Source organism: Anomaloglossus baeobatrachus, chromosome 9 (genome assembly GCF_048569485.1).
Source record: "Anomaloglossus baeobatrachus isolate aAnoBae1 chromosome 9, aAnoBae1.hap1, whole genome shotgun sequence".
Classification (NCBI taxonomy): Eukaryota; Metazoa; Chordata; class Amphibia; order Anura; family Aromobatidae; genus Anomaloglossus; species Anomaloglossus baeobatrachus.
In genome coordinates this window covers 199267607-199286907 of record NC_134361.1, presented here as the reverse complement: position 1 = coordinate 199286907, position 19301 = coordinate 199267607, and the positions used below count along the sequence as shown (strand labels likewise).

Genomic DNA, 19301 nt, shown 5'->3' with positions numbered 1-19301 from the left:
TCGTCTAAGTAAGGTATCACTGAGTGACCCTGAGAGTGGAGGACCGCAACTACTGTAGCCATGACCTTGGTGAAAACCCTTGGGGCTGTCGCCAGGCCGAACGGCAGTGCCGCGAACTGAAGGTGTTCGTCTCCTATGGCGAAGCGCAAGAAGCGCTGATGCTCTGGAGCAATTGGTACGTGGAGATAAGCATCCTTGATATCTATCGATGCTAGGAAATCTCCTTGGGACATTGAGGCGATGACGGAGCGGAGGGATTCCATCCGGAACCGCCTGGTCCTTACGTGTTTGTTGAGCAGTTTTAGGTCCAAAACAGGACGGAAGGACCCGTCCTTCTTTGGAACCACAAACAGGTTGGAGTAGAAACCGTGACCCTGTTGCTGAAGAGGGACCGGGACCACCACTCCTTCTGCCTCCAGAATGCCCACCGCCTGCAGAAGCGCCTCGGCTCGCTCGGGAGGCGGAGCGTGATTTAGACCGCCATGCGTCGGAGTTCCTCTGATCCTTCTGAGGCCTTTTGGACGAGGAGAATTGGGACCTGCCCGCACCCCGAAAGGACCGAAACCTCGACTGTCCCCTCCTCTGTTGGGGTGTTTTTGGTTTGGCCTGGGGTAAGGATGTTTCCTTTCCCTTGGATTGTTTGATGATTTCATCCAATCTCTCACCAAACAAACGGTCGCCAGAAAATGGCAATCCAGTTAAGCACTTTTTTGGAAGCCGAATCTGCCTTCCATTCCCGCAGCCACAAGGCCCTGCGTATTGCCACCGAATTGGCGGCTGCAACCGCCGTACGGCTCGCAGAGTCCAGGACAGCATTAATAGCGTAGGACGCGAATGCCGACGTTTGAGAGGTTATGGACGCCACCTGCGGCGCAGACGTACGTGTGAGTGCGTCAATTTGCGCCTGACCAGCTGAGGTAGCTTGGAGTGCCCATACGGCTGCGAATGCTGGAGCAAAAGACGCGCCGATAGCTTCATAGATGGATTTCAACCAGAGCTCCATCTGTCTGTCAGTGGCATCCTTGAGTGAAGCTCCATCTTCCACTGCAACTATGGATCTAGCCGCCAGTCTGGAGATTGGAGGATCCACCTTGGGACACTGAGTCCAGCCCTTGACCACGTCAGGGGGGAAAGGGTAACGTGTATCCTTAAGGCGCTTGGAAAAACGCTTATCTGGACAAGCTCGGTGTTTCTGGACTGCCTCTCTGAAGTCAGAGTGGTCCAGAAACATACTCTTTGTACGCTTGGGAAACCTGAAACGGAATTTCTCCTGCTGAGAAGCTGACTCCTCCACTGGAGGAGCTGAGGGAGAAATATCCAACATTTCATTGATGGACGCAATAAGATCATTCACTATGGCGTCCCCATCAGGAGTGTCAAGGTTGAGAGCGGCTTCAGGATCAGAATCCTGATCAGCTACCTCCGCTTCATCATACAGAGAGTCCTCTCGCTGAGACCCTGAACATTGTGATGATGTCGAGGGGATTTCATAGCGAGCTCGCTTAATCGGTCTGGGGCTGCGGTCCGTGTCAGAGACCTCACCCTGGGATCCATGAGACACCCCGGGAGGACATTGCTGTTCCAACTGAGGGGGACCAGGGGGCAATGATTCCACAGTGCCCCTGGCTTGAGATGCCGGCCTGGACTGCAAGGCTTCTAATATCTTAGCCATAGTCTCAGATTTCAGTAAAAACTGCAAACTCCGTCCCTGTCACCTGGACAGTGTTAACAGGTGGTTCTCCCTGGGCCACCCTTAGCAGAGGCTCCGGCTGAGAAAAGTGCCACAGGGGCCGAGCATTGCACACAATGAGGGTCAGTGGAACCTGCCGGCAGTATAGCCGTACATGCTGCACAGGCAGCATAGTAAGTCTGTGCTTTGGCACCCTTGCTATTTGTGGACGACATGCTGTTGTCTCCTCTGAGCAATACAGGAGGGTATATAGCCAAAATCAACAGTGCACCATACAGTGTAAAGTATAGTCTATAATCATATAATCTATAAGTACACTTCTGCACTAGTGGGGCCAGCACCACAGGTGCTGCTTACCGCCTGCGCAAAGCGGTTGTGTGGGCACCAGAAATCCTGCCTGGGTCTCCCTGAGCTTGTCTCTCCTCTCCAGCGTTAGCAGAGCTGAGAGGAATGGCTGCCGGCGTCCTGAGGAGAGGAGGGAGCCGTGGGCGTGACCCAGAAAAGTGCGGGAACTGGTGCCCTACTGTGCAGAGTGAGGGGGGTGGAGTATGCAAAGCATGCTCCAGACCTCAGTGCTGCCGTCCTGTACAGCGTCCCGCCCTTCCCCTGACTGGCAGGGCTGGGGGCGGGAAGAAAACGAGACTAGGCCGCAAAAGCCGGGGACTCGAGTTATAAGCGCGGCCGCCGTATAAGCGCGGTCGGCGCGGAAGTCCCCGGCGCACTAACAGTCCCAGCCGCGCCGCAGTGATAACCATGGCGGCGGCGGTCAGCGCGGCAGTCCCCCTACACGAACACACTCAGCGACGCTGAAGTGTGTAATGGCACAAACGCAGTCAGCGCTGCTGTCCCCGGTGCACTAGCACACCCAGCAATGCTGGAGTGTTGCTGTGCGCGGTCCCCACGGGGACACAGAGTACCTCAAAGTAGCAGGGCCATGTCCCTGAACGATACTCTGCTCCTATCCAGCAGGGTCCTCAGGAGCTGTGGATGGAGCACGGTCTCCTGTGCCTGGAGACCAAAAGGATCCCACTTCACCCAGAGCCCTAATTGAGGGATGGGGAAGGAAAGCAGCCTGTGGGCTCCAGCCTCCGTACCCGCAATGGATACCTCAACCTTAACAACACCGCCGACAAGAGTGGGGTGAGAAGGGAGCATGCTGGGGGCCCTGTTATGGGCCCTCTTTTCTTCCATCCGACATAGTCAGCAGCTGCTGCTGACTAAGCTGTGGAGCTATGCGTGCATGTCTGACCTCCTTCGCACAAAGCATAAAAACTGATGAGCCCGTAGCAGCACGGGGGGTGTATAGGCTGAAGGGGAGGGGCTTTACACTTTTAGTGTAATACTTTGTGTGGCCTCCGGAGGCATAGCTATACACCCAATTGTCTGGGTCTCCCAATTAGGAGCGACAAAGAAAGGAAAAAATCATATGAGAATGCATGTGTGGATGTATGCCTCCTGAACACAAAGCGATAAACTGGCTGGGACTGGCTCACCAGGGCGTGTATAAGCTCAGAGGGAGGAGCTACACTTTTAAGTGTAGTACTTTGTGTGTCCTCCGGAGGCAGAAGCTAAAACATTCAAGGTCTGGGTCTCCCAAAGGAACGATAAAGAAATAAAAAGAAAAAAAAAAAAAAAAAAAAAAAAACAATACAAAACAAAAATAATATATTATATAAATTTTTTTTATATATATTGATTAAAAATAAATCATAAATAATAATAATCCCCACCCATGGGATAAGTTAACACTGGGTCCAAACAAAATAAACAAATAAAAATTAATATTTAATTAAAAATCATAATAAAAGTATAATTATCATAATCCCTATCTATGGGATAAGTTAACACTGGGTCCCCCAGCAATCCCAAGAAATAGGCTCCGCAGAGCAAGGTCTTTAATGGAGCAGAGGTGCACATGCTCAGCCTCCACTCCTTTCATTGTCTATGGGATTGAAGGAAAAAAAAAAAATCCGAGTGTTCACCAGGGTTTTGGGATTGCTTTGGGGGGTTCAAAAGGAAGTCCTGTAAAGATCAATATGTTATGCCCTATCCTATGGAGATAAAAAAAAAAAAAAAAAAAAAAAAAAAGTTTATTTCCTGCTGTGAGAGCAGTATGATGTAGAGGTAGAGACCCAGATTCCAATGATGCATCACTTACTGGACTGCTTAGGGCAATTTTGATAGAATCTCAGTTTTTCTTGCTGTAGCAGTGCTCAGATTGCTGAGCTGTGTACACCACCACCCACACCACTGATTGGCACCTGTGTGTGTACATTGTAAGCAAGCAGCCAATCAGGGAGGAGCGGGGGCTACACAGATGAGCTGGACTGTATAGACTGAGCCCTCGGGGGCAGGGTCCTCTCCTCCTGTATCACTCTGTGCCTTGTATTGTTCATTATTGTACTTGTCCCTATTACGTATACATGGAATAAATGGCTCTATAAAATATATAATAAAAATCTAGTCCAGCAGTGATAACCTCCTGCTGATAAAGCACTGATTATACTGAAAATACAACACAACCTAATAAGTGACATCACTGGAATCAGGCTGTCTTCCCCTACATCATTCTAGTCTTAGATTAAATATCAAAAACCTGTTGACAGATTCCCTTTGAATAAAGACAAGGCGACTTATATATGACGGCGCAATGAACTACCTTCCATGTCCGTTTCCATCTCTTCTCCCTCCTGAACAGTGCTGGGGCGCTGGATTTTTGGTTTAATCACGAATGGACATTCTTTCCTGCACAAATCAACTTCATGCTGAGAAGAAAACGAGAGTGAGGGCATTAGGATATAACGGGGGCATCTGAGGAAAGGCAAGCGATCTTGCAGGTTTCAAAGGCCAGGTGTGCCTTGTATTAAGACCATATGCATGCTCAGTCAAACTGAGCGAGAATGTGTCAGCAGGGAAACCATTCGGAATCTCACCTCCAGACGATAAATGAATATGGACAAGCCGCTGTGAGACTGAAAGGCCGCCATGTCTAGGTTGGTGATGAGGTCCACCACCCTCACGGCCCGCGTCACAAACGTGATCTGGTCCTGTTCGTCTCCAAGGAACTTGATCACCTGAAGAAACATAACGCCGAAGAGAAAGCTCAACCGATGCCGCGAGCGAACAGAGAATCTGACCTGCTGCTAAATCCTCAGCTTATACACGATACCGCCACACTCTTGCTTGTGTAAGCAATACACAACAATTTACCTTTAAAAGTGCCTCCATCATGCCGCAGGAAACCAGCGCCTCCCCCCCGGCATCGTAACTGGCGAGATGATACAAGAAGGAGAACAGAGCGGTGGCAAACTGATGGGGGTACGGCTCCATCGTCGGATCTGGAAGAAGGAACGAAGAAGACGTTTCATTTTTCTGCTTATACACAGGTTAGGAGACTTGGTAGATGTGCCGAATGTTCAAAGCCAGCGATTCTCAACACCATACACAGGCTTCATTTATAAAAAAACTGATCATCTGTTGTGAATACATTTTCCAGTTTGGGGCTCCCTCTTGTGGTCAGTGCTGGTAGTGCAGTTAACTTGTTGAATGGGAACCAAACAGCTGTGGAGGACTGGCAATTAGGTCATTCAGATTGGGCCTATATAACAGTAGTTTTCTCCTGTTCCTTGCCGGTGCTCAATGTATCTCCTGTGTGGTAAGGCCATTCTGAAACCAGCCCTTTTCTCTGTGTCTACCACAATGCCTCTCAGATAAGTTGGTCTTTGTTTATGGTTTCCACTTTGTTATTTTGCCTGTGTGGAGTTGGATCATTCCCTGCTGGGAGTATCGGTGTACCTTGCTCCATGTTCTGTTCTGTATTGTGTTTAGTACTAAATTCAGTCCTTCCTCTATATCAGTGTTTTTCTTGGATCCCAGTAACATCAGAGTACTGATATAGTGTGGGGGTGGGAAGAGCCTGTTTAGGCTCAGCATTTTTCCATATCAGGCGTGCTGGTATTTACTAGGGTTTTTACGGCTTCAGTCAGTGCCCTTTCCTATGCAGATAGTTTGGGCCTCATCTTTGCTGAATCTGTTTTCTAGCAATGTATTGTGTTTTCCTATACCACCGTAGTCTTTACATGTGGGGGGGCTATCTATATCTTTGGGGACTTCTCCGAGGCAGATTAGCTTTTCTAATATTTCTCTCTGTAAGAATATTTGGTTCTCCGGCTGTGTCGAGGCGACCAGGTCATTGTAAGCTCGCCCCACGGCTACTTCTAGCTGTGTGTCAGTATTAGGTCTGCAGTCTGTTAAGGTTACACCAACTCGTTAGTTTTTGGGTATTTGCGTTTTTGTCTTTTTTTTATCCTCCTCGGTCATCATCCAGTTTGTCATTTCTGAAATCTATTTCAATTAAGTGGACACCGAAGAAAAAAAAAAAAAAAAATCCAAAATAGAGAAGTTCATCTACACAAAGGATACAGTTCTAAGAATGGCAGGTGAACTCTTCGCTTTGCACTCTCGTTCAACTAAAGTTTCGCCTGATAGTCTTCACCAGGGGAGTCCGGAATGAAGCCAATCTAGCAAAACGTGGGTTGTGTGTCTGTTTACATGCTGTTTTATACCTGTATCCTTTGAGATTCTACTGAAGCCTTGAAATTGTGATAATTCATTATTTTGGAAACTGGGTTATTCGCTTGATTCAAATAAAATTCAGAACCCCCAAAAATTGGATGAAGTTGAGGAGTTTCCCTTTAGTGATCTCCTTTATTATTTTGTAATTGCTTGCTTGTCCATTAGAACTATTCCACATTGAGGACCCCTCTCCATGAATCAGACCAGACAGCCACCAGCGAGGAACATGAATAGCCACCCATGTTTCCCCAAAAATAAGACTTCTATTCAAATCTGCTTTGAAAAATGCGCCAAGGCTTATTTTCAGGGGGGTGTATTAGTGCCCGGGGATTGCCTCGTAATTCTTATCTCTCCTGAGCGGACAGTGACAGCTGCTTAGAAATACACGCTGTCACTCAGATCAGGAGTGCTGCCACCCATGATTGCGGTGAGCAGGCCACAGCTAATTAAGTGCATGAATATTCACCCTCTTCTCCACACAGAATCCCGCCCCCCCCCGGTACGAGTCCTGCACGGCACCGACAATCTGTGCCTGTTGTACCGTATCATTGTATGAGGATCACAATTTAACCCTCAGTGGCTCTCCCGAGTTGTGCGACAGCTGCATAGACATACACGCTGTTACATTCAGCTTAGGAGAGTCACTGATGATTGTGATACGATCCTTGAGCTGGCAGAGTCGGTAATACAACAGGCAAAGTGCGGGTGCAGTGCAGGACTAAGCAGTGGTTCAGGATTACAGGAGAGGAGGGTGAATATTAATTCTCTTAATTAGCCATGCACTTGCTAACTGCAATCCTCGGTGGCTCTCCTGAGCTGAGAGTGACAGCTGCATAAACATACACGCCATCACTCTCAGATCAAGAGTGCTGCCGATGATTGCGGTGAGCAAGTACACGGATAATTAAGAGAATGAATATTCACCTTCCTCTCCTGTAATCCTGCACTGCGCCCGCACTCTGCCTGCTGTATTACCGATCCTGCCAGCCTGAGGAGGACATCGCAATCATCGGCGGCACTCCTGAGCTGAGTGTAGGTCTAGGCAGCTGTCCCACAACTCAGGAGAGCGAAGGACTGAGATCCGATTCTTGTACGGTGATACGGTGGGCGGAATTCTGGGTGGGGAAGAGGGTGAATATTCATTCACTTAAATAGCCGGGGCTGAGAGCAACACAAGGGGACAATAAATGCTATGTATCCTGAAATAAGGCTGCACAAGTCCTATTTCAGGATACTGTTAGTTTGAGTCTGCAACTAGCGCTTATATTTTAAAACTACTCCAAAAAGGCTTATTTTTGGCGTAAACAGGATATTTCCTTGGTAGTGTCCACCACATGGGTCATAAGCTGCCAACTGCAACTTTCCCTTACAGTCAGCTGTTTACTATGGTCTCAGAAATAAGCTTTCATATTAGGTGGGTGTCAGACATGACCACCTATTAAAAAGGGACTGTCTGCACAAAATGACTGTTCAAACCAAGCACAAGTGGCATGGCTGAGCAGCTCAGTGCACCCTCCTATCTAAACACACCTTTGGGTCTTGTAAAAACCAGAGTTGTCAACCTGGTAAAATGCGGTTGGAAATTAATAGCAAATAAGTAGGTGGGTATGATCGCCAAACTACACACCAAGAGCGATTAGAGTGCCTGCGCTTGGTTTGAACAGTCGTTTGTTGCTGAGAAACTCCTTTAAAAAGAGAATATGTGTGATGGGGGAGGAGGGGGGGGGGAGACTTACACTCACCAATCATTGCCTGAATGCAGTTTCGGACAAGAACGGGTAAAAAGCCATGGTAAGAGGCAGTACCAGTGCAGTCAATGATGCTGCTTAATTTGGGTGTTCTTTCCAAGTGAACAATAGAGGTCAATGTTCTCAAAGATGCCGCTTTAATATCCTATTAAAATGAGAAAAGAAACACAAAAGCAAACTAAATGGCTAATTCCGGTACTTTACTATAAATCAATGCTTTGCTGGTTTGTGGCAGACGGCCTCACCATGAGCTGCTTGTCCGTGATTTGGAGAACGTCCACTAATTCCTCTATTAGACCATTGTAAAGAATACTATTTGCGGACTCTTGCAAGGCATTAGAATAAACTGTAAATAAAGCAAAGATTCAAGTTATCAATAAAAAAAAAAAAATGGTTAAAAGCCAAAAAACAGGAACAGTGTTGCCCATCGAAAGCCCCCGTCATTATTCGGGATGAGCAGCCACAATCTAAAGCGGAGGGATTGACTGTGAGCAACGAGGTGCAAGAGAAAAAGAGAATTTTGTTACTTACCGTAAATTCTTTTTCTTATAGTTCCGACATGGGAGACCCAGACCATGGGTGTGTATAGCTTCTGCCTCCGGAGGACACACAAAGTACTACACTCAAACGTGTAGCTCCTCCCTCCTAGCATATACACCCCCTGGTAGCCAGTCCTAGCCAGTTTAGTGCAAAAGCTGAAGGAGGACATCCACCCACAAGTAGAGACAGAGCAAAACCCGGAACAACCGGAACCTCTGTCTACAACAACAGCCGGTGATAACACACGGAACAAGAAACCTGCCAACAGGCAACAGGGAGGGTGCTGGGTCTCCCATGTCGGAACTATAAGAAAAAGAATTTACGGTAAGTAACAAAATTCTCTTTTTCTTCATCGTTCCTTATGGGAGACCAAGACCATGGGACGTTCTAAAGCAGTCCATGGGTGGGAATAAACAGAAAAACTGAGAAGTAGGCAAAACCTAACTTCACAAATGGGCGACAGCCGCCTGAAGGATGCGTCTGCCCAAGCTCGCATCTGCCGAAGCAAGAGCATGCACTTAGTAGTGCTTCGAAAAGGTATACAGACTAGTCCAAGTGGCAGTCTGACAGACCTGCTGAGCCGTAGCCTGGGCCTGAAAGCCTAAGAGGCACCGACAGCTCTGGTCAAGTGTGCCTTGATCCCCGGCGGGAGAGGCACTTGAGTACACTGGTAGGTATCGGAAATGGCCGACCTAAACCAACGAGCCAGGGTCGGCTTAAATGCCGAAAGGCCCTTACGCTGACCAGCGGTCAGCACAAAAGAAAGGTGCACCGCCTAAGAACAGCGGTGCGAGACACATAGATCCGGAGCGCCCGCACCAGATCCAGAGTATGCAACGCCCTTTCAAAGCGATGAACAGGAGCCAGACAAAAGGAAGGCAGGGAAAATGCCCCGGTTAAGGTGGAAACAGGAACCACCTTAGGGAGAAAGTCCGGAGTCGGACGGAGAACCACCTTGTCTTGATGAAGGGAGGACTCCGAAGAGAGTGCAGCCAAAACAGAGACTCCCTTGAGGGAAGTCATGGCCACTAGAAAGACCACTTTCTGTGAAAGACTAAACAAAGAAACCTCCCTAAGAGGCTCAAAGGGGGGTTTCCGGAAGCCGTGAGGACCGAATTAAGGTCCCAGGGCTCCAAGGGCCGCCGGTAAGGCGGAATGATGTGAGATGCGCCCTGCATGAAGGAGCGCACCTGGCCCAGCCGGGCGATACGCCGCTGGCACAACACTGACAGAGCCGAGACCTGTCCCTTAAGGGAATTGAGGGATAGTCCTAGCTGCAGACCGGACTGTAGAAGGGACAGGAGGGTCGGCAAGGCCAAAAGGCCAAAGGATACTTCCGAGCTCGAGTCATAGTGGAGATGACTTCAGGAGGGATACCAGAAGTCGTCAAGATCCATGACTCAAACGCCACGCCGTCAAACTGAGAGCCGTAGGTTCTGGCGGAAGGACGGACCTCGTGAGAGAAGGTCTGGACAGTCCGGGAGATGCTATGGCACCTCTACGGACATACGGAGCAGGTCAGGGTACCAAGCTTGCCTGGGTCAGTCTGGAGTAATGAGAATGACCCGACGGCCCTCCTTTCTGATCTTGCGCAGGACTCTGGGCAAGAACTAGAGGGTGAAACACGTAAGACAGACGAAGCTGGGACCAAACTTGAACCAGTGCGTCTGCCGCAAAAACCTGGAGGATCGTGGAGCCACGGTTTGACGGCAGAGACAATCTGCCTCCCAGTTTTCCACGTCTGTGATGTGGGCTGCGGAATTGGTGGACTAGGAGTCCTCCGTCCACTGAAGAATGCGATGAACCTCCAACATTGCCAGGCGGCTGAGTGTCCCGCCCTGGAGGTTGATGTAGGCAAACGCTGTAGCGTTGTCTGACTGGACTCGAATGTGCCTGGCCGCCAACAGATGGTGAAAGGCTTAGAGAGCTAGAAACACAGCTCTGATTTCCAGCACATTGATCCAGAGGGCTGATTCGGACAGAGTCCAAGTGCCCTGCGCTCCATGGTGGAGATATACTGCTCCCCAGCCGGATAGACTAGCATCTTGGTGAGGATCACCCGGGACGGAGCCAGGAAGGAGCGTCCCTGAGACAGAGGGGACGATGCCACCATTGAAACGAGCCCCTGGCCTGTGGCGAAGCCACCGCCCCGTGGAAGGAGGAAGTCCGCTTGTTCCAACAGCGGAAAATATCCAGCCGCAGAGGACGCAGATGGAACTGGGCAAGGGAATTGCTTCCATTGACACCACCATCTGATCCAGCACCTGTATTAGGTGCCTAATGGAACGACGTCGACCGCCAGCGGAGGGACTGCTGTTTGACTAAGGGCAGCTTCACAAGTGCCGACAGAGTCTCGAATTGCGTCCCTGGGTATGTGAACTTCTGGGTCGAAGTCAGAGTGGACTTGGACAGAATGACAAACTACCCGAATTGGTTAGAGTGGCGAGAGTGAGCGAGGCACTGCGCTAACAGTCTGCACTGGATGAAGCCCAGAGTAGAAGGCTGTCCTGGACAAAAGGATCACTGCCAACCCCTAGAGGTGCAGGACCGCAATCACAGCTGCCCCGACCTTGAGAATACTCGAGGGGCCGTGGCTAACCCCAAGGGAAGAGCCACGAATTGGACCACTCTGATTGCAAAACGTAGCCAACGCTGGTGTGAAACTGCGATTGGCACATGCAGATAGGCATCTCTGATGTCGATGATGCTAGGGAATCTCCTTGGGTCATTGATTGATCGCAGAGACTCTATGCGAAACTGCCGCACCTGAACATGCTCGAGAAGCTTGAGATCCAGGTCGGAAGGTACCGCCCTCCTCGGGTACTAGGAATAGATTTAAGCAGAAATCTCAGAACCGTTCCCAGTCGGGAACCGGTACAATTACTCCAGTGGCCTGCAAGAATGCCACAGCCTGTGAGAAGGCAGCGGCCTTGGAGCAGGGGGGAGTTGACAGAAAAAAATCTGTTTGGCGGGCTGGATAGAATTCTATCCTGTAGCCGTGGGAGATGGTATCTCGCACCCACTGATCGGAGACGTGTTAAAACCATACGTCGCCAAAGTGGGAGAGCCTGCCACCGACCAAGGACGTTGCTGGCGTGGCCAGATAGCCAGGAGGAGGCTGACTTAGTGGCAGCATGTCCTGCGGTCTTCTCGTGCGCCATTTGGGTTTACGATCCTTGGCTGAGCCAGTGGGCGAGGCCGAGGGCTTAGAGAACGATCAGATGGAGGAACAAAAAGAACGAAACCTCGACTGATTCCTGCCCTGGACAGGTTTCCTGGTTTAGGTTTGTGGCATGGAAGAAACTCTTCCCGCCAAGAGCTTCCTTAATAATTTCATCCAGTTGTTCCCGAACAGTCTGGTCCCAGCAAAAGGGAGCCCAGCAAGGAACTTCTTTAGAAGCATCCGCCTTCCACTCCCGAAGCCACAGGAGCCTGCGGATAGCGAGGAAATTAGCCGAGGCCACCGCAGTGCGGTGAGAGTCTCCAGCATGGCAGACATGGTATAGGATAAAAAGACTGAAGTCTGGAAGTTAAGGCAACCATTTCGGGCAAAGAGTCCCTATGAGGGAATGCATCTCCTCTAGAGAAGCAGAGATGGCTTTGAAAGCCGCACTGCTGCAAAAGCTGGGGAGAACGAGGCCCCTGCCGCCTCCATACAGATTTGGCCAGAAGGACAACCTGGCGGACAGCAAAGCCGTAAGTGAGGAGCCATCAGCCACTGATACAACGTCCGGGCTGAGAGTCTAAACACCGGAGGGACCACCTTTGGTGAATGAGCCCACTCCTTGACCACCGCTGGTGGAAGGGGAAAACTGTCATCAGAACCACGCTTTGGGAAGCGTTTGCCAGAGCAGACCCTGGGCTTGGTCACAGTGGCCTGAAAACTGGAGTGGTTAAGGAACACACTCCTTGTTCTCTTAGGCAAGGTAAACTGGTGTCTTTTTGCCAGAGAGGCTTGCTCCTCTGATACTGGCGGATTGAGGTCCAGTACAGAATTAATGTACAGTGGGATCCTTAGAGAGGTGCCGTCAGCTACTGATACAACTATCCGGGCTGAAATACTAGACACCGGAGGGACCACCCTTGGTGAATGAGCCCACTCCTTGACCACCTCTGGTGGAAGGGGGAAACAGTCATCAGAACCACGCTTTGGGAGCGTCTGTCAGGACAGGCTCTGGGCTTGGTCACAGTGGGCTGAAAACTGGAGTGGTTAAGGAACACACTCCTTGTTCTCTTTAAGGTATACTGATGCCTTTCTGCCAGAGGGGGATATTCCCCTGATACAGGCGGATTGAGGTCCAGTACAAATATAATGGACGCAATCAAATCATTAGCATCTGCATCACCTTCGGACAGATCAATGGTACATTAAGTAGCGTCCGAGCCCCCAGTAAAGACATCCTCCTCGTCCAGAGAGTCAGCTCGTGAATAAGAGCTGTGGGACGGGGAAGGACAGGGGGACCCTGCGTCTCCATTTTAGGAGGACGGGGTCTGAAACCAGATGAAGAGTCCTCTGAGAGCTTGCTGAGCGAGCCGTAGCAGCAGAAGCGCCCTGAGAAGGGGGCTAATGCATGCTCAGCACCACCGGAGCAGCTGGAGGACCACTGACGAGCCTCCAGGCTGAGGGACCACTGTGTTTATGTGCTCAGTACAGGCAGTACGAGTCTACATGCAGTGCGTATGAAGAACAGCCTTGCAGCCTTGCTCTGATGTGAGACATGCTGCAGAAGTGGGGGCTCTATGAGGGAATGCATCTCCAGAATGACCCCCAGCAGAGTATATAAACAGAGAATATAAGCAGCTGCACAACTGGAGGTTGCGGCTTGCTAGACCGTTTAACATACATTTCTGTGCCCTCCAGTCCCCCAGCCCAGGCCCCCATTTGTCACAATGTGGTATCTCTGTGCCTATGCAGACATTGAGAACGCTGAGAAAATGGCGACCGGAGCGAGGAGAGGGGGCGGGGCCTACTCTGAGAGCTGGATCCGGAGGGCAAATGAGGTATACAGCGGAGGGAATCCTTCCTCAGTGAGGAGTGTCCGTTCCCTGTGCTGAACAGCCGCTGGGCGGAGCCACACCGTCCCTCTGCATGACTGACATGCAGGGGGAGTGAAACCGAAACTAGGCCTCAGGCGAAGCCGGGGCCTAGATTTAAACATGCGGCCAGCGTGCAGGCACCATCGGCGCGGTTCTCCAGTGAAAACTGGAGAACCGGCCGGAAATGTGAACACAGTCATAAAACACACTCTCCCCAAAATATAAAGTACAAGGGACCCCTGGAAAGACCACTGTCTGTGGTAATAACGTCTCAGTACTTAGCTTGTGAGACGCAGGTGCCAGATCCCTGGGAGGTGAGCGCTCCGTCCGGCAGGATCCTGAACAGGGCTGCGGATGGAGACCGGTCTCCTGCAAAGCAGTGAGAACCGTGATGGCTCCCACTTCAAGCCAGAGCCCCAGGGGATGGTGAAGGAGCGCGGCATGGGAAGGCTCCAGCCTTGTAAAATCAACCTTAACAGCACCGCCGACACAGTGGGGTGAGAAGGGACATGCCGGGAGTCCAGATTGGACCCGCTTTTCTTCCAAATCTTTGAAATCCAAAAAAATCAGAGGATGCATGTGTGTGTGTGACCTCCTGAACACAAAGCATTGAAACTGGCTAGGACTGGCTACCAGGGGGTGTATATGCTAGGAGGGAGGAGCTACACGTTTGAGTGTAGTACTTTGTGTGTCCTCCGGAGGCAGAAGCTATACACCCATGGTCTGGGTCTCCCATAAGGAACGATGAAGAAATACCATATTTTTCAGATTATAAGACGCACATTTCCTCCCAAAAATTTGGGAGAAAAGAAGGGAATTTTGTTTACTTACCGTAAATTCCTTTTCTTCTAGCTCCAATTGGGAGACCCAGACAATTGGGTGTATAGCTTCTGCCTCCGGAGGCCACACAAAGTATTACACTGAAAAGTGTAAAGCCCCTCCCCTTCTGCCTATACACCCCCCGTGCATCACGGGCTCCTCAGTTTTGGTGCAAAAGCAAGAAGGAGGAAAGTTATAAATTGGTTTAAAGTAAATTCAATCCGAAGGAATTTCGGAGAACTGAAACCATTCAACATGAACAACATGTGTACACAAAGAACAACAGCCCGAAGGGAACAGGGGCGGGTGCTGGGTCTCCCAAAAGGAGCTAGAAGAAAAGGAATTTACGGTAAGTAAACAAAATTCCCTTCTTCTTTGTCGCTCCATTGGGAGACCCAGACAATTGGGACGTCCAAAAGCAGTCCCTGGGTGGGTAAAATAATACCTCGTAATAGAGCCGTAAAACGGCCTTTTCCTACAGGTGGGCAACCGCCGCCTGAAGGACTTGCCTACCTAGGCTGGCATCCGCCGAAGCATAGGTATGCACCTGATAGTGTTTCGTGAACGTGTGCAGGCTCGACCAGGTAGCCGCCTGACACACCTGCTGAGCCGTAGCCTGGTGCCGCAAAGCCCAGGACGCACCCACGGCTCTGGTAGAATGGGCTTTCAGCCCTGAGGGAACCGGAAGCCCAGAAGATCGGTAAGCTTCGAGAATTGGTTCCTTGATCCACCGAGCCAGGGTTGATTTGGAAGCTTGTGACCCTTTACGCTGGCCAGCGACAAGGACAAAGAGTGCATCCGAGCGGCGCAGGGGCGCCGTACGAGAAATGTAGAGTCTGAGTGCTCTCACCAGATCTAACGAGTGCAAATCCTTTTCACATTGGTGAACTGGATGAGGACAAAAAGAGGGTAAGGAGATATCCTGATTGAGATGAAAGGGGGATACCACCTTAGGGAGAAATTCCGGTACCGGGCGCAGAACCACCTTGTCCTGGTGAAACACCAGGAAAGGGGCTTTGCATGACAGCGCCGCTAGCTCCGACACTCTCCGAAGTGATGTGACTGCTACTAGGCAGACCACTTTCTGCGAAAGGCGTGAGAGAGAAATATCCCTCATTGGCTCGAAAGGTGGTTTCTGAAGAACCATCAGCACCCTGTTCAGATCCCAGGGTTCTAACGGCCGCTTGTAAGGAGGGACTATGTGACAAACCCCCTGCAGGAACGTGCGTACCTGTGGAAGTCTGGCCAGGCGCTTCGGAAAAAACACAGAGAGCGCTGAGACTTGTCTCTTAAGAGAGCCGAGCGACAACCCTTTTTCCAATCCGGATTGAAGGAAGGAAAGAAAAGTGGGCAAGGCAAATGGCCAGGGAGAAACACCCTGATCAGAGCACCAAGATAAGAATATCCTCCACGTCCTGTGATAGATCTTGGCTGACGTTGTTTTCCTGGCCTGTCTCATAGTGGCAATGACCTCTTGAGATAACCCTGAAGACGCTAGGATCCAGGACTCAATGGCCACACAGTCAGGTTGAGGGCCGCAGAATTCAGATGGAAAAACGGCCCTTGAGACAGCAAGTCTGGCCGGTCTGGTAGTGCCCACGGTTGACCCACCGTGAGATGCCACAGATCCGGGTACCACGACCTCCTCGGCCAGTCTGGGGCGACGAGGATGGCGCGGCGGCAGTCGGACCTGATCTTGCGTAACACTCTGGGCAACAGTGCCAGAGGAGGGAACACATAAGGGAGTTGAAACTGCGACCAATCCTGAACTAAGGCGTCTGCCGCCAGAGCTCTGTGATCTTGAGACCGTGCCATGAATGTTGGGACCTTGTTGTTGTGCCGGGACGCCATTAGGTCGACGTCCGGCATCCCCCAGCGGCAACAGATCTCCTGAAACACGTCCGGGTGAAGGGACCATTCCCCTGCGTCCATGCCCTGGCGACTGAGAAAGTCTGCTTCCCAGTTTTCTACGCCCGGGATGTGAACTGCGGATATGGTGGAGGCCGTGGCTTCCACCCACATCAGAATCCGCCTGACTTCCTGGAAGGCTTGCCGACTGCGTGTTCCCCCTTGGTGGTTGATGTATGCCACCGCTGTGGAGTTGTCCGACTGAATTCGGATCTGCTTGCCTTCCAGCCACGGCTGGAACGCCTTTAGGGCAAGATACACTGCCCTTATCTCCAGAACATTGATCTGAAGGGAGGACTCTGTCGGAGTCCAGGTTCCCTGAGCCCTGTGGTGGAGAAAGAACGCTACCCACCCTGACAGGCTCGCGTCCGTCGTGACCACAGCCCATGATGGGGGAAGAAGGGAATTTTGTTACTTACCGTAAATTCCTTTTCTTCTAGCTCTTATTGGGAGACCCAGACAATTGGGTGTATAGCTACTGCCTCCGGAGGCCACACAAAGTATTACACTAAAAAGTGTAAGGCCCCTCCCCTTCTGGCTATACACCCCCCGTGGAATCACGGGTTCTCCAGTTTTAGTGCCAAAGCAAGAAGGAGGAAAGCCAATAACTGGTTTAAACAAATTAACTCCGAATAACATCGGAGAACTGACAAACCGTTCAACATGAACAACATGTGTACCCGCAAACAAAACCAAAAATCCCGAAGGACAACAGGGCGGGTGCTGGGTCTCCCAATAAGAGCTAGAAGAAAAGGAATTTACGGTAAGTAACAAAATTCCCTTCTTCTTCAGCGCTCTATTGGGAGACCCAGACAATTGGGACGTTCAAAAGCTGTCCCTGGGTGGGTAAAGAAATACCTCTTGTCAGAGCTGCAAGACAGCGCCCCCCTACTGGGAAGCCACCGCCGCCTGCAGGACTCTTCTACCTAGGCTGGCATCCGCCGAAGCATAGGTATGCACCTGATAATGTTTGGTGAAAGTGTGCAGACTGGACCAGGTAGCTGCCTGGCACACCTGTTGAGCCGTAGCCTGGTGGCGTAATGCCCAGGACGCACCCACGGCTCTGGTTGAATGGGCCTTCAGCCCTGATGGAACCGGAAGTCCAGCCGAACGGTAGGCTTCCAGAATTGGTTCTTTGATCCATCGAGCCAGGGTGGCTTTAGAAGCCTGCAATCCCTTGCGCGGACCAGCGACAAGGACAAAAAGTGCCTCGGAGCGGCGCAAGGGCGCCGTGCGGGAGATGTAGATTCTGATTGCTCTGACCAGATCTAACAAATGCAAATCCTTTTCATACCGGTAAACCGGATGAGGACAGAAAGAAGGTAAGCAAATGTCCTGATTTAGATGGAAATCAGAAACTACTTTAGGAAGAAATTCTGGAGTGGGGCGCAAAACCACCTTGTCCTGGTGGACCACCAGGAAAGGAGCCTTGGATGACAGTGCTGCCAGCTCAGACACTCTCCGAAGAGACGTGATCGCCACTAGAAACACCACTTTCTGTGACAGGCGAGAAAAGGAAACCTCTTTCAAAGGCTCGAAAGGCGGCTTCTGTAGAGCAACTAGTACCCTATTCAGATCCCATGGATCTAACGGCCGCCTGTACGGGGGTACAATATGACAAACCCCCTGTAGAAACGTGCGCACCTTAGACAGACGTGCCAGATGCTTCTGAAAAAACACTGATAGTGCCGAGACTTGCCCTTTAAGTGAGCCAAGCGACAAGCCTTTTTCTAACCCCGATTGTAGGAAGGAAAGAAGAGTAGGCAATGCAAATGGCCAGGGAGACACTCCCTGAGCAGAGCACCATGATAAGAAAATCTTCCACGTCCTGTGGTAGATCTTGGCAGACGTGGGCTTCCTAGCCTGCCTCATGGTAGCAACAACTCCTTGAGACAATCCTGCACACGCTAGGATCCAGGATTCAATGGCCACACAGTCAGGTTCAGGGCAGCAGAATTCTGATGGAAAAACGGCCCTTGGGACAGTAAGTCTGGCCGGTCTGGAAGTGACCACGGTCGGCCGACCGTGAGATGCCACAGATCCGGGTACCACGATCTCCTCGGCCAGTCTGGGGCGACGAGTATGACGCGGGTGCAATCGGATCTGATCTTGCGCAACACTCTGGGCAAGAGTGCCAGAGGCGGGAATACATATGGGAGTCGGAACTGCGACCAATCTTGGACCAAGGCGTCTGCCGCCAGAGCCCTTTGATCGCGCGACCGCGCCATGAATGCCGGGACCTTGTGGTTGTGCCGAGACGCCATGAGGTCGACGTCCGGCACCCCCCACCGGCGACAGATTTCCTGAAACACGTCCGGGTGAAGGGACCATTCCCCTGCGTCTATCCCTTGGCGACTGAGGAAGTCTGCTTCCCAGTTTTCTACGCCCGGGATGTGTACCGCGGATATGGTGGATGCTGTGTCCTCCACCCACGTCAGAATCCGCCTGACTTCCTGGAAGGCTTGCCGACTGCGCGTCCCTCCTTGGTGGTTGATGTATGCCACCGCTGTGGAGTTGTCCGACTGGATTCGGATCTGCCTTCCTTCCAGCCACTGCTGGAAGGCTAGAAGTGCCAGATACACTGCTCTGATCTCCAGAACATTGATCTGCAGGGTGGACTCTTGCTGAGTCCACGTCCCCTGAGCCCTGTGGTGGAGAAAGACTGCTCCCCACCCTGACAGACTCGCGTCTGTCGTGACCACTGCCCAGGATGGAGGTAGGAAGGATCTTCCCTGTGACAATGAGTTGGGCAGAAGCCACCATTGCAGAGAGTCCTTGGCCGCCTGAGAAAGGAAGACTTCTCTGTCCAGGGATGTCGACTTCCCGTCCCATTGGCGAAGAATGTCCCATTGAAGAGGACGCAGATGAAACTGCGCAAAGGGAACTGCTTCCATGGCTGCCACCATCTTCCCTAGGAAGTGCATGAGGCGCCTCAAGGAGTGCGACTGGCCCTGAAGAAGCGACCGCACCCCTATCTGTAGTGA

At 51.1% G+C, this 19301-nt stretch overlaps 1 protein-coding gene across 11 annotated transcripts in view; it reads right to left on the bottom strand.

The window, feature by feature from the left end:
• The window catches only part of HUWE1 (HECT, UBA and WWE domain containing E3 ubiquitin protein ligase 1), a 282139-nt gene that overhangs the window by 227441 nt on the left and 35397 nt on the right, over positions 1-19301 (bottom strand). For all 11 annotated transcript variants that reach the window (XM_075324217.1, XM_075324216.1, XM_075324218.1 and 8 more), the window contains 5 exons: positions 8259-8359; positions 8008-8158; positions 4901-5028; positions 4624-4764; positions 4350-4455 (listed from right to left, as the gene is read on the bottom strand). In XM_075324217.1, coding sequence (XP_075180332.1) covers positions 4350-4455; positions 4624-4764; positions 4901-5028; positions 8008-8158; positions 8259-8359 — 627 coding nt within the window. The remainder of the gene's footprint in view (positions 1-4349; positions 4456-4623; positions 4765-4900; positions 5029-8007; positions 8159-8258; positions 8360-19301) is intronic.